Source organism: Oryctolagus cuniculus, chromosome 7 (genome assembly GCF_964237555.1).
Source record: "Oryctolagus cuniculus chromosome 7, mOryCun1.1, whole genome shotgun sequence".
Classification (NCBI taxonomy): domain Eukaryota; kingdom Metazoa; phylum Chordata; class Mammalia; order Lagomorpha; family Leporidae; genus Oryctolagus; species Oryctolagus cuniculus.
Genome location: NC_091438.1, coordinates 58,930,461 through 58,944,355, shown reverse-complemented (window position 1 = coordinate 58,944,355; position 13,895 = coordinate 58,930,461). Strand labels below are relative to the sequence as shown.

The following is a 13,895-nucleotide window of genomic DNA, read 5'->3' as shown; positions in this document are numbered from 1 at the left end:
TTTCAAATTTTTTTAAAAATTTATTTGACAGGTAGAGTTATAGACAGTGAGAGAGAGAGATAGAGAGAAAAGTCTTCCTTCAGTTGGTTCACCCCCCAAATGGCCACTACGGCTGGTACTGCACCAATCCAAAGCCAGGAGCCAGGAGCTTCCTCCTGGTCTCCCATGCAGGTGCAGGGCCCAAGCACCTGGGCCATGCTCCACTGCCTTCCCGGGCCACAGCAGAGAGCTGGCCTGGAAGAGGAGCAACCGGGACTAGAACCCAGCGTCCATATGGGATGCCGGCGCCGCAGGCGGAGGATTAACCAAGTGAGCCACAGCGCCGGCCCCACATGAGAAGTTTAATAATGCAATCAAAAATAGTTTTTAGTCAGAAGTCCTAGAGCTAAAGGATTCAATTACACAGCTGAAAATTCCAAAACAGCGATCCTCAATGGCAGACTTGATCATGCAGAAGAAAGCAACGTTAGAGAAAAGTCATTTGAAAGGAACCAGTGCAGGGGTGGGGAAACTTTTCTGCCAAGGGCCATTTGGACACTTACAGTGTCATCTGTGGGTCATACAAATGTACCAAATCAAATGTTAGCCTGCTATAGATCTACTGCGTCCCACCTGCAGTTGGCTTGGCAGGGCCACACTAAATGATCCATGGACCAGACATTCCCCACTCCTGAATTAGAGGGACAAAAAGAGAAACCAACAAGACAGCAAGAGGAGTTTATAGAACACCATCAAATGTAAAACAATGTTCCAGAAGAAAATACGGAAAAAAGAGTAGAAAGCTTATTTAAAGAAATACTGCATGAGAACTTCTCAACTCTCAAGTGGTAAACAGACGTTCATATTCAAAAAACTTAAAGAACCTCAAGAAAGATAAACCCAAAGACTACCCTGAGACACAAAATCAAATTATCAAAAATATAAGAAAGGATAGGCATCTAACCTAGCAGTTAACATGCCCGTATCCCAGACCGGAGTACCTGGGTTTGATTCCTGGCTCCAGCTCCTGACTCCAGCTTCCTACCAACACAGACCCTGGGGTGAAGCAGTGATGGCTCAAGTGACTGGGCTCCTACCACTCCTGTAGGAGACCTGGATTGTGTTCCCAGCTCCTGGCTTTGATCTCAGTCCTGCCCCAGCTACTGCAGCCATTTGTGCAGTAAGCCAGCAGATGAGAACCCTGAATGCCTGCCTCTCAAATAAATAAATATGTGTAAGCCTCAGAGTCATGAAAGCAGCAAGAGCAAAAAGACTCGCTACACTTAAGGAGTGCCCCATATGGTATCAGTAGACTTCCCAACAGAAACCATGCAAGCAAAGTGAGTAGGTACCTCAAAAACTTTTTGAAAAAGCAAAATTTATGCTAAGTTTATTTTTGTGCAAGAAAAACTGAAATCTCTCTGTATGAGGGAGAGTCTTCAAAATGTTCATGAAAAATGTATATTACAAAAAATCATGCATGGATTTCAAAATAAATGTATCATAAATCCATTTTCCATGAACTTTTTGAAGTTTCCTTGCATATTCAAAGAGCTGAAAAGACAAAAATACTGCTGACCAAGAATATTACATTCAGCAAAGACGTCCTTCAGGAATGAAGGAAAAATAAAGACATTCCCTGACGAACAAAAGCTTGCCTTACAGCAAATGCTAAAGGAAGCTCTTCAAGTTGAAATGAAAGCATACTAAGTAATAAAGTGAAAAATAAAAGGCTAAAGATAAATATGTGGTCAAATTCAGAATACTCTAGTACTGGAATCGTGTGTAAATCACTTTTAACTCTGATACAAAAGTTAAAAAAAAAATTAAAAATAACGAGTCATGCACTGCTTGATGGCTCATTAGACAGCTGGCCATGTGGATGGCATGCCCTCCCACATAGCCTGCTGTGTAGTAGGCTGTGCTGTCCAGCTTTCTGTAAGCACACTCCATGGTGCTCAAACCATAGTGAATTCACGTAGTAATACATTTCCCAAAGTGAATCCAACACATGACTGTAGCTATAATAACTTGTTAATTTATACAAGATATCAAAAAATGGAAAGCTCCACTCCATAGCATAAAGTCCTTGGAGGGATAAAAGTTTGGGTTTTATAAGCAATCAAGTTAAGCTGTTGCCAGCTTAAATTAGAATAATTATGAGATGCTTTTTGTAAGCCCCATAGTAATTACAAAGGAAATTAAAAAATTTCTAATAGACACACAAAAAAAAGGAGCAAGGAATCAAAGCACATCACTTACAAAAAAAAAAAAAAAAGAACAAATCACAAAGGAAAGAAGGGAGCACAGTCCACAATTATTGACTGTAAATCCCAATTAATAATTACTTTAAATGCAAATCAATTAAATTCTTAAATAAAAAGATAGAGTACTTGAATGGAATATAAAAATAAAATCCAACAATATGCTCTCTTCAACAGACTCTTTAACTTTTAGGACACACAAAGACTGAAGTGAAGGAATAGTAAAACAAACAAAACAATTCCATGCAAGTGATGACCAAAAGACAGCTGGAACTGCTACACTTCATATCAGACAAAATAGTCTTCCATAAAAACGTTATAACAGGGGCTGGTGCTGTGGCACAGGTTAATCCTCCGCCTGTGGCACCGGCATCCCATATGAGCACCGGTTCTAGTCCTGGCTACTCCTCTTCCAGTCCAGCTCTCTGCTATGGCCTGGAAGAGCAGTGGAAGATGGCTCAAGTCCTTGGGCCACTGCACCTGTGTGGGAGACCTGGAAGAAGCTCCTGGCTTCAGATCAGCCCAGCTCCAGCTATTTTGGCCTGGCCTAGCCCAGAAATGGTAGGCATTTGAAGAGTGAACCAGCGGATGAGAGCACTCTCTCCCTTTCAAATAAGTTTTATTTTTTTTAAAGATTTATTTCTTTTAAAGGCAGTTACAGAGAAAAGAGAGGGGAGAGAGAGAGAGAAAGAGAAAACTTCTGTTTTTTTTGTTTGTTTTTTTGACAGGCAGAGTTAGACAGTGAGAAAGAGAAAGGTCTCCTTTTCCATTGGTTCACCCCTCAATGGCCACTGCAGCCAGCGCACCGCACTGATCCGAAGCCAGGAGCCAGGTGCTTCTCCTGGTCTCCCATGCAGGTGCAGGGCCCAAGCACTTGGGCCATCCTCCACTGCACTCCCGGGCCACAGCAGAGAGCTGGACTGGAAAAGGAGTGACCGGGACAGAATCTAGTGCCCCGACTGGGACTAGAACCCAGGCGTCACAGGCGGAGGATTAGCCGAGTGAGCCATGGCACTGGCCAGAGAGAGAACTTCTATCCATTGGTTCACTCCCCAAATTGCCGCAACAGCTGGAGTTGAGCTGATCCAAATCCAGGAGCCAGGAGCTTCTTCCAGATCTCCTACATGGGTGCAGAGGCCCAAGCACTTGGGACATCTTCCACTGTTTTCCCAGGTGCATTAGCAGGGAGCTGTTGTGATTGTGAACCAGTAGGTAATGTCCGTATAGCTTTTGTAAACCAGATCGTCATGTCAGGCAGGAGACATCCCAACCCCATGTCTGACGAAGCCATACATATGCTCTTTTCAGTACTTTGTGGTTCTGAGCACTGGCCAAGGGATTAGTCTCTTAGACTGGTAGAGTTCAGCAGAATATAGTCAGTCAAGTGTTAATGGACCTTGAAGTGAGAATAATCTAGTTAGGAAATGGATTTACTCATATTTAGACATTGGAACCAGTGATGTTAAAGGCAAAAAAAATTTTTAAGACATTATGAAAGGCAGAATTACAGAAAGGAGAAAGAGAAAACTTCCAATCGCTGGTTCATTACCCAAATGGCTACAATAGTCAGAATTAGCCCATGCCAAAGCCAGGAGCCAGGAGCTTCATCCGGGTCTCCCACATGGGTGGCAGGGGCCCAAGTACTAGGACCATCTTTTGCTGCTTTTTCAGGCCCACCAGGAAGGAGCTGGAGTTGCCGGGGACATGAACCAGCCCCTTCATGGGATGCCAGCATCGCAGGCAGTTGCTTAACCCTCTACACTGGCCTCTGTAATTTTTGGTATTTTTTGTAATTTTTGTTTTTAACCAAACAAAACTACTCTATCTCTCCCATCATCGGTAAGTCCAAGCTTACTTTACTGGAACTATTCCCAAGCTCAGGACCTATTGATTTACCCACGTGTGACAGGACTCTTCTCACTGAGCACACTTTGAACTGTTTTCTTTGCTTATTACAACCTATCCATCCACCCATTCACTGTGGTCATACTGAACAGTGAGTAGGTTTGCAAAGATCTTGGTAACGAGCACTCGTATATGTGAATTACTCTCATCAGCACGGGTTTCCCTGAACCCAAACATATACATTTTTCACCATAAAAGACTGTTCTTCAAACATCGTTCCTTCTTTGATGTCATTTTAACCACCGTGACACATGGATACTTCTAAATTTGTAGGAAAATGGAATTAAAAGGTATTGATTTTAGTTCAAAAAATTTTGAAATCCACTCATATATTTTTTCAAACGTATTTTCCATGAACTTTCTGAAGACTCCCTGGGCACACAGGTTTCCTTGGATTTTAATCTTATAGGTTTTTTTCTCCATCACTTTTTTTTTTTTTTTAAAGATTTACTTATGGGGCCTGCTGTGGCGCAGCTGGTTAACACCCTGGCCTGAGGCGCTGGCATCCCATATGGACGCTGGTTCAAGACCCGGCTGCTCCACTTCCAATCCAGCTCTCTGCTATGGCCTGGGAGAGCAGTAGAAGATGGCCCAGCTCCTTGAGCCCCTGCACCCACATGGGAGACCTGGAAGAAGCTCCTGACTCCTGGTTTCAGATCAGCATAGCTCCGGCCATTGCAGCCAATTGGGGAGTGAACCATCGGATGGAAGACCTCTTTCTCTGTGCCTCTCCTTATCTCTCTGTGTAACTCTTTCAAATAAATAAAAATCTTTAAAAAAAAAAAATTTACTTATTGAGAGATAGAGCTACAGAGACAGGGAGTGAGAAAGTTCATCTATCTGATGGTTCATTCCCCAGATGGCCACAATGGCCAGAGCTGGGACGATTGTGTCCAAATTCCTCCAAACTGCCCCAGTTTCATAATAATTTTACCTAAACTCCAAAGTACGTAATAGACTGTATTTAGTTTTAACACAATCAGTAACTGATCCGCTCCGCCAACCCAAGGAACAAATAAATGTTCACCTATGTTCCAGCTAGCCACTCTGGGACGTGAGCGAGCACACAGAAGGCAATGGGCTACACAATGCACCCTGGTGACGGGCCCAAGTGAAGTACCACACATACCGCAGAACACACAGGCCAACAATGCCTCTTTATTCCATCAACAATCATTTTTAATTCTCTGATGCTGGAATTAAAAACCTCCGGAGTCCACAGACACAGCATGCAGACTTCCTCTATCCAGGGAAAGGGGCCAGGAGAGGTCAGGTGCCAGGCTGCTTTCGGGTGGGAGAAGGAGCCGAGATTTCTCTGTAACAGTCTATGTCAGTTTGCTAATGTAACTGAAATGTCTTTAAGCCTCCATCATCTCCAAACTTTTCTTTATGGAGTCTGACAGAACACTCATCCCTCATACACACATCATTCGGGAGCGGGATGGGGGCGTGAAGGAGAAGCTATGGGCTTTACACACGCTCCAGGCTGGGTTGTCAGCCAGAAAGTTGGTTTCTGACTCAGTTTAATGGCAAGGAGTTTGTGTACAACTGTGGCGTGTCCTGCCTCTTCCTCAAAGTAGCTGGGCTGGAGTTTGGGGAACAGAAGAGCTCAGAATGTTGCTCTTGTCCCTGAGGGGCATCGAGAGCTGCTTCCAAGAACCCAGGGGTGCCCCCATCCCAAACCCCATCCAGACACAGGCAATTCCTGAGACAGCTACACGGGAAGCAGTGGACATCTGCGGGAGGGGAGGCTGGGGGCAGTGCTTGGGGAAGGTGTGGGATGGATTTCTTTTTGACTCCTCCCACCACCAACAACTAGAGATCGCACACACACCTACACACTGACATTCCCGTGTTCCAAGCCTTTCCTCTCTGTGACTACAGGCTCCCAGAATCCGGCCTCCCTCAGGCGGAGACAGGGCGGATTAACCGCACAGATCTAGGGTGTCGCCCCTCTGTAAAAGGCTCTGGTTGTCTCACACTGAGGGGCGGGGCACGGGAGCAGATCTGCTTGCCATTTGAAATCCGACCTACTCGGCTACACTCTCAGGTCCCGGGGCTGGGAGAGGCTCTGTGGGCACAGCATGGTGGATGACTTGATGGTCCCAGCCCACCGTGGTAAGGAGGGAGTGATTGAGCGGGGACCAAGTAGCATCTCTCACGAAGTCTCTGTGGGCCCGGCTCCTAAACCTACAAGAGAGAAACAAAAACAGTCTGAGCATGGCAGAGACAAGAAAATGTACACCCGGGGAAGACAGAGACCCAAAGAGGCAGAGCACATTGTCTGTGTGGCTTTATCACCAGGACAGCAGTGTAACTATCCACGGTGTGTGCCGTCAGCCATGCCACCCAGTCCTCCATTCTCATAATGAAGAGTGGCAGACAGAGTGAGGCAGGGACACGAGTCAGGCTCAGACAGCAAGCCACGGCAAAGACGGAGCCCTAACTCAGATCTTGGCTCTGGTGCCTTTTACCCTACCGCAGGCTGCACTGCACAGACCTGGCTCTTTACGGCAAAAGGCTAGATTGTCTCCTGGTGGGAGAGGGCTGAAGGTTAGACTTGGAAATCCCACCCACCACCCACACTCCTCCTCCCTCAGCGACACAGCCGACTGTCAACACTCTGCCTGCTTCCTTCAGCCCATCCCTCCAGAGGCTATGCCCGCCTCTGAGGAGAAAGACGCCCACCCGCCCACTGCTCCCTGCCCGACTCCGAGTCACGGGAGTCCACGCCACACTTACACCTCGGAAAGGCTGGAGTCCAGCACAGCAAGCGAGCAGTCTTCGCTGAGAGAGGCCAGGAAGGGTGCACTGGGAGAGCAAGCAGAGGGTTGGGAAAGGAGAGCCCGAGGATCCCCACCACCGCCCTCCCTGGGCCAGTCCACTAGCTGCGGCTGAGGTCGCAACCCTGCAAGTCCCCGTTACAAGTTCCAGGGAAAGAAGGGGAACATGGAACAAAGTCAGGTTGGCCATTATCCTGGCCACAAACCATCGCATCTGGCCCCTCTCTGTGGCCTCGGCAGCAACCCAGAAACAGAGGCTCTCCCCACACCCAGCCCAGGAGCCCACGGATTAGTCACTTTGGCTGCTAAGCAAAAATGAGGCCCCTTTTCAGCCATTTTCACAGAGCCTATGGAACCCAAGAAAGGTCCACGGGGCTTGAGAGATCTCTGAGGCTCTGAGAGCGGGGCCAGAGCACCGTGCGCTCCAAGGAGCCGCCCAGTCAGCAGTGCTTCACCCACACCCGTTCCCATTCAGGCCCCTCAGGTCCCCGATGACAAAGGACAGTACCTGTGGGGCGAGAACACCAGCCCAGTGACACACTGCGAGTGCACAGCTGAACTGAGCGCACAGCCCGCACTCTTGGTGTCCACAAGAGAGACAGTCCCATTCTCATCACCTGCAGAACAAAGGGAACACGGCGCCGAGGTTAAGCACACGGGCTGTGGGGTCAGCCAGATCCAGATCTGAATCCCAGTTTCTCAAGCCCAGACAAGTCGACTGCTCTGAGCATCAGTTTCTTTTGCAAAGTAGGAATAACAACTATGAGGTGGTTGTGAAAACTGCGTGAATGAATGAAGCAGCTGTCATTTTAACCATAAGCTACATCATCATACGCTTGGCCTTATTACCAAGACAACAGTACCACTCAACACACAATGGGAGAGAATTCCCAACACAACAAAGCACTTGCTTTGTGGCTCACTAACCACTAGGCATGCCCAGAATATGGGAGCCAGAACAAACAGGAATCAATTCACTGCGGAAAAAAAACCCATTATGCTCGCCAAAGCTAAATCGCAAGTACTTTTGAGTCATGCCCCTTCCTGACCCCTCCATTACTGCCATCCATCAAGTGCTCAAGTTGCTGTGCGATGGAGCAGCAAGAGCCGGTGCAGCACCCAGTGAGCTTCCTCTCCCACCCGCCCGTGCCCAGAGCCAACACGCAGTCTGACACGCTGCCTTACCAAAGACAAAGACTTCACTTTGCTGAGGATGCCAAGCCAGTGAAGTAGCAAGGTAGCCAGAGGCATTGCAGCCTGCAAAGGAAAGAAGGATCCAGAACAAAACTCAGAACCCACAGGAAGCACTTTCTCAACAGAAGTCACTCGAACTCCAAGGAGCACCTTTACTTCGTTTCCCACACCCTGCTAAGGCAGCAGGTCCTCAGTCCTGCACCTCATAAACTACCTTAATCCATCAGCCTCCTGTGCTTTCCAGACATAAGCCAAGTTTCAAGCAAAAAGCATGAAGATACCAATTCCGGCCCTCTGCCCACTCATCTGACCAAGCAAATCACCCCCCAGGAACCAGCCCCTTTCCCTCCTTCTTTGTACTCATTGCATAGAGTGGGGTTAGCAGAGCCCCAGCTGAAAAAAAATTATGTCACTTATGTCACATACAGCAGTATTCCTTTTACTCTAGTCAGAGAACGTCTCTTCCAGGTAAGCTCCTAGGGCCTCCCCACCAAGGCTCTCAGACTCACCCATCTGTGATGCCGGCTTGGGACAGCGGGTATCCCACAGTAAAATTTTATTGTCCTAAAAGAAAGAGGAGCATTCAAATGGTCTCACAAGCCAAAGGACCAACTGCTGGCCAGTTCTCCACACCAGAGACTCTGGCCTACAGAGGGCTGGTGTGTGGTTAGGAGAGCAGAGGCAGTATCTCACCTCACTGCACGAAAGAAACACGGAGTCCTTATGGGGAGAGGCAGCAACACAGGTGACCTGCCCAGCGTGAGCTGTGAAGGAGAGAGAAAATGAAACATGACAGAGGCAACTGAGGGCTCTACAAGGCAAGCCAGATACAATCAAGGGGTGAGAGGGAATCTGAAGACACAGGCCTGTTATCATTTAGCAAATTCTGTGAGAGAAAAGGACTAGACAAAACCTAAGAAGAAAGGTTAAAGTGCCAGAGCCGGCCGTGTGGCACAGCGGGTTAAGGCCCTGGCCTGAAGCGCTGGCATCCCATATGGGTGCCGGTTCGTGTCCTGGCTATTCCACTTCTGACCTGGCTCTCTGCTGTGGCCTGGGAAAGCAGAAGACAGCCCAAGTCATTGGGCCCCTGCATCTGCATAGGAGACCCAGAAGAGGCTCCTGGCTCCTGGCTTAGGGTCGGTGCAGCTCCGGCCATTGCAGCCATTTGGGGAGTGAACCAACAGATGGAAGACCTCTCTGTCTCTCTCTCTGCATAACTCTGACTTTCAAATAAATAAACAAATCTCTTTTTTTTAAATAAAAAAGGCTAAAGTGTTATAAAACCTAAAAATGTCTGGGCAAAAAATTTGCAAAGATGATGAAGGAGAAATGAGGGGCTTAGTCAGCACAGTGAACTCAGGTAAGGTATCCTGGATACAAGAGCCAAGTTTGGAATAGCAGTCTTCATAACTGGAGCTCCTGTATCTCCAAGTAAAACACACAATTTTTGAGGAAGTTCGGGGTGCGGATACTTAGGAAAATCAATTTCTCCAAAGTTCTCTTGCCTAAAATTCAACTGCCTCTACTTTCAATCATGTGTCTCCTACCTTACAGAAGGAACACATGGCTCTTACTCATCCCAAACCTTTTCATGGGGTGTAAAATTCAAAGATTCCAAACTAAAGAACAAAAGGGGCTTTTTCCTAAGAGCCAGGGAGCTACAGAGCAGGAACACTGGCAAAATTTAGTGAAGGGGACTTAGCTTGTTTCAGTCACATCAAGAACTCCATTATGGCTCTGCGCCTTACCTGCACCTAACAAAAACAACTGAAAGATCTGATAGGTGTTGTAGGAAGACACTTCCTACAAGTTTGCCAGAATTTAGCAATGAATTCAACTTTTTCTGATAAAAAGTTAAGTCTAATTTATGAAACTGGCTTAACAATGCATACTGGATTTTCACCTGAAAGGCTATTTGAGAAGACATTTTGTACAAATCAAATAGGCTTAATCTGCAAATCAAAAATGCTAACAAATAAATACTTGAAAAGTATATAAGTATTTGATAAATGATGTTAGAAACTATCTCTTTCGCAGCTTAAAATCTTTTAGCTAGCATTAAAAACATATGAGGGAGTAGTTTTCAAAACATTCTACGGGTAAACATTTTTGATGATCACTGCTAAGTGTTAATCAGGGGCTGTGGAAACCACTTCTCTAGAGTCCTTCAGTTAGACTTGCCACGACAGTTTGAGTAGCTCCGCTCTGACACAGAAGGGTGGAAGTAAACTGCCTTCCACAGTTCTCTCCCAGCCCTGGAATGAATGGATGATAAGCTAGAAAAGGACTTTATTGCTCCCTGGAAAAAAGCGAAGCTCTGAGATAAGCACCGTGGAGATATACAAAAGATGAAGAAAGGAAACGTGGTTCCTCTGCTCTCAAAGGCTTTGGACATCCGTGTCAGGACTGAGACACGAATGAAGGAAATGCTGAAAAACAGCTAGCATCATCCAGGAAAGCACATCACATGTCTAAGAAATCAAAGGCAAGCGTAGTAGACTGGGGGCACTGGCGTTTCAACACTATTTGCCCTTTATGTGGAGGCCCGGGAGATGTGCGAGTCGGTGATTTTTGCTCTGGCCTATAGGTGGATCATGTGAGGGAAAGGGACCCAGCCACTGGAAGACCCCCACAGGGATCACCCAGCATCTACAGCCCGGAGCCGCACTTTATGTTCTAGACATTATCTTCATGAGGAATGGCTCCCAACGGCTCGTGTTGCTCATGAAAGCAAAAAGGAAAAACATAGGGGAAAAAAAAAAATGGTTCTGACCAGGAAAATAAACATTTTATGGAAGGGAATATTCAAAAGTTCAAGATTCACAATTCTCAGGGCTTTCCCTCAAGAATGTCAAGCATCTACTGTGACTGGCTTAGGCCAGGACTACATGCTTGCAAGGAGAATGACAGTAAAAAGGGCTTGCAAGCCATGACATAAAAACAGTATTCTGATCTACAGACAGGAACCAATAAACGACCAAAAGAGCCGAAGGTTCCAGGTGTGAGACAGGGCTTCCGTCTGTGTGCGGAAGGGCCTGAAAACGACTGGGCGCAGGAGAAATGCACAGTGAGGGGATGGACCAAATGGAAGAAGACTCACAAGACCCTGGGGACCAACAGCAGAGGGACAGCAGAAGTGGAAGAGGACTGAGTCTGAACTCTCTGTGACTGAGAAGGAGGTAAGAGCATCAACAGAAACAGGGAAAATGAGAGGCCGGTGTTGTGGCGTAGCAGGTTAAACCGCCAACTGTGACACTGGCATCTGTGAGTGCTGGCTGAGTCTCTGCCGCTCTACTTTTGATCCAGCTCCCTGCTAATGTGGCCAGAAAAGCAGCAGACGATGGCCCAAGTTCTCGGGCCCCTGCCATCCTTGTGGGAGACCAGGGTGGTGTTCCTGGCTCCTAGCCCAGCCCTGGCCATTACAGGCATTGGGGGAATAAACCAGCAAATGTCTCTCTCTCTCTGTAACTCAGCTTTTCAAATAAAATAAATATAACTTAAAAACCAAACAGAAATAAGGAAAATGGAGGTAGATATTAGAGCCTATAATTTTAGAAGAAAACTAGCAGGCAGGAGAACACGGAACTGCTTCTCCAACACCCAAGCCAAGTGCAAATAACACACAGGGGAAATAAAAACAAAACAGCTAAGGCCAGGAGGAGAAAGAAGGAATACTCACCTCGGTATGAATTCAGCACCACCTGCTGAGCAAGGTCCCAGACTTTGATGCTGAGAAGCAAAAGGAAACAGACACTTAAGCTTGATCTCTCCTACCAACATCAAAAGGCTCAAACAAGAACTTCCTTTCTGCAACATGTCTCACGTCTTTGCTTCCTGGACTCTTCCTATGGTCCATTTGCAATGGACTGCAAAAAGCATGCTAGTATCAGTCAACAGCTTCTTAACCCTGAGCAGGTTAACAGGACAGTGAGGACATGCAAAAGAGGCCCAGAGGCGGGAGCAGTGAGAACAGGCACCCACCAGAAGTCTTTGCCACCACTGACAGCCTGTGTGCCGGAGCTCAGGACACTGATGGTAGACACGATGTCATCATGCTCGTACTTGCAGAACTTGCTGACTATAAGTGTCTCATTCTCATCCAGCTCCCACAGTTCAACCGCACCTGGCGGAGGTGGTTGGGGTAGGGGTCAGGGGTGAGAGAAGCATAAGCTTGAATTATATCAAGACAGAAATTCACTTCTAAGACTCAAGTAGTCATCGTCACTAAACAAACGTTGCTTTTTTCATAAAAGCAAAAGCCACATCATCAGAGGGTTTAGCCAACCTCCCGGGCTTGTCTTTCTGCTGCATTACTGTCTTCCTAGTAGCAACCCAGACAACTACAAGGGGGAAGCGCCTCAAAAAAGACAGGAAAAGGCAAAAGTCTCTAAAACCCATGTTTCCACTTCCAGTGAGCGAACAGGGCACAAGGATGAAGACCCCCTAATTGTCAAAGCAGCACACAGTCCAGTGATGTTAACTCTTCCCAACTATTTGGACACTCGTAAGTATCTGCTGCACTTGACTGTGTGTTTTGCACTTGGTGTGAACGCTCAGCTGTCAGAAGATCAATCTTTGACATGCCCCTTTTAAACCACCATGCAATGCAGTTTTTTTTAGTTTCAAATTCCGATTTTTTTCAGTTTCAAAGTCTCCACTGCTGAGTCTGACATTCAAGAAGAAAATGGGAAGCCTCAGCATCAACTTTAAAATCAAGATCATCCTAGGTAGGTCTAGGTTGAGGTTTCTAGCGCGTGGTTAGGAGGGAAGGGAAATGGTTCCAATCCAGTTCTTAACTTTGTTGTGGCTTTTCCTAGGATATCCCACCATGCAATTTAGAATCTTGGAAAAGCTATTTCCCACCTACACAGCCTTTTGCATTCAGGACCTACACTCTCGGGCTCCTCCACGCACTGGTTTGGAACATCAGACACTCAGCCCAGCCAACCCGAACCCCATGCCACACGAGGAGATGAAGGGGGGAAGTGACTCACCTGAATCAGAAGCCACGAGGATCCCTCTGTCCCCCACCCACGTGAGGTCTGCCACTCCGGCCTCTGTCTGGACGCCAGCGGAACAGAAGCCCTCGTTGGGGGCCGCACGGGGGTCCTTGAAAAGCCAGAGGGAGCCGGCCCAGCAGCGGCCACTCAGGCTGGAGGCCCCGAGGAGCAGCGCCCCATCTAGGGGAGGGACAAGCTGTCAGCGCGCGAGGCGTGGACCGGCCGGTCTCCATGGCGACCACACCGAACAACACGTGGGCCAAGTCAGGATCTGGGCTCGGGAACGCGGCGCAGTGCTGGGGACAGCTCGGCGACGCAAGGCAAGAGGTCTGGCCGGCTCGCGGGGCCAGGGTGGGCGGGGAGGGGCATCCCGGAGGAGGACGGCCCGGGCAGGGCTGAGGGAGTTCCCAGGCCCCGATCTCGGCTCACCAGACCGGTACCGCGCAGCCTCCAACTGCCGTTCCATGCAGGCGGGCGCATTAGGGGGAAGGTTCCACTCGCGGGCCGCCGGGGGCACTGGAGGAGGCGGAGTTTCCTTCCGCATCTCCACGGTTCCAGCTTCAATCCTACCCCCGAACTGGACGCCGGACGCGGATTCAGCTGCAGCGGCAACCCCACGTGGTGCACCTCTGGGCCTCCACCCCGTTCTGGGGGGCTCCAATAACTCGACTTCTCGCGATAATTTGTTTCAACGCTCCCATCCCGTTTTCCGGCGGCCGCCCTCCGGCAACAGGTTTTCAGCCCTCCCCTCCCAACCCACTGCGCCTCTT

At 48.0% G+C, this 13,895-nt stretch overlaps 1 protein-coding gene across 1 annotated transcript; it reads right to left on the bottom strand.

Moving 5' to 3' along the window:
• Positions 1-5,286: 5,286 nt before the first annotated feature.
• WDR77 (WD repeat domain 77) lies at positions 5,287-13,689 on the bottom strand. The gene is made up of 10 exons (XM_002715777.5): positions 13,555-13,689; positions 13,120-13,305; positions 12,107-12,248; positions 11,805-11,854; positions 8,819-8,889; positions 8,635-8,689; positions 8,117-8,188; positions 7,440-7,548; positions 6,891-6,959; positions 5,287-6,338 (listed from the first exon to the last, which is right to left on the bottom strand). The coding sequence occupies exons 1-10, from the start codon at positions 13,667-13,669 to the stop codon at positions 6,179-6,181; spliced, it is 1,029 nt and encodes a 342-aa protein (XP_002715823.2). The 5' UTR covers positions 13,670-13,689; the 3' UTR covers positions 5,287-6,178.
• Between the last annotated feature and the right edge of the window lie 206 nt (positions 13,690-13,895).

Coding starts and splice junctions, on each gene's coding strand:
- WDR77 (XM_002715777.5), bottom strand. CDS start 13,669: ATGCGGAAGGAAACTCCGCCTCCTCCAGTGCCCCCGGCGGCCCGCGAG. Junction 8,189..8,634: donor CAAGCCGGCATCACAGATGG/GTGAGTCTGAGA, acceptor TTTCCTTTGCAG/GCTGCAATGCCTCTGGCTAC. Junction 6,339..6,890: donor GACTCCAGCCTTTCCGAGGT/GTAAGTGTGGCG, acceptor TCTCTCTTGTAG/GTTTAGGAGCCGGGCCCACA.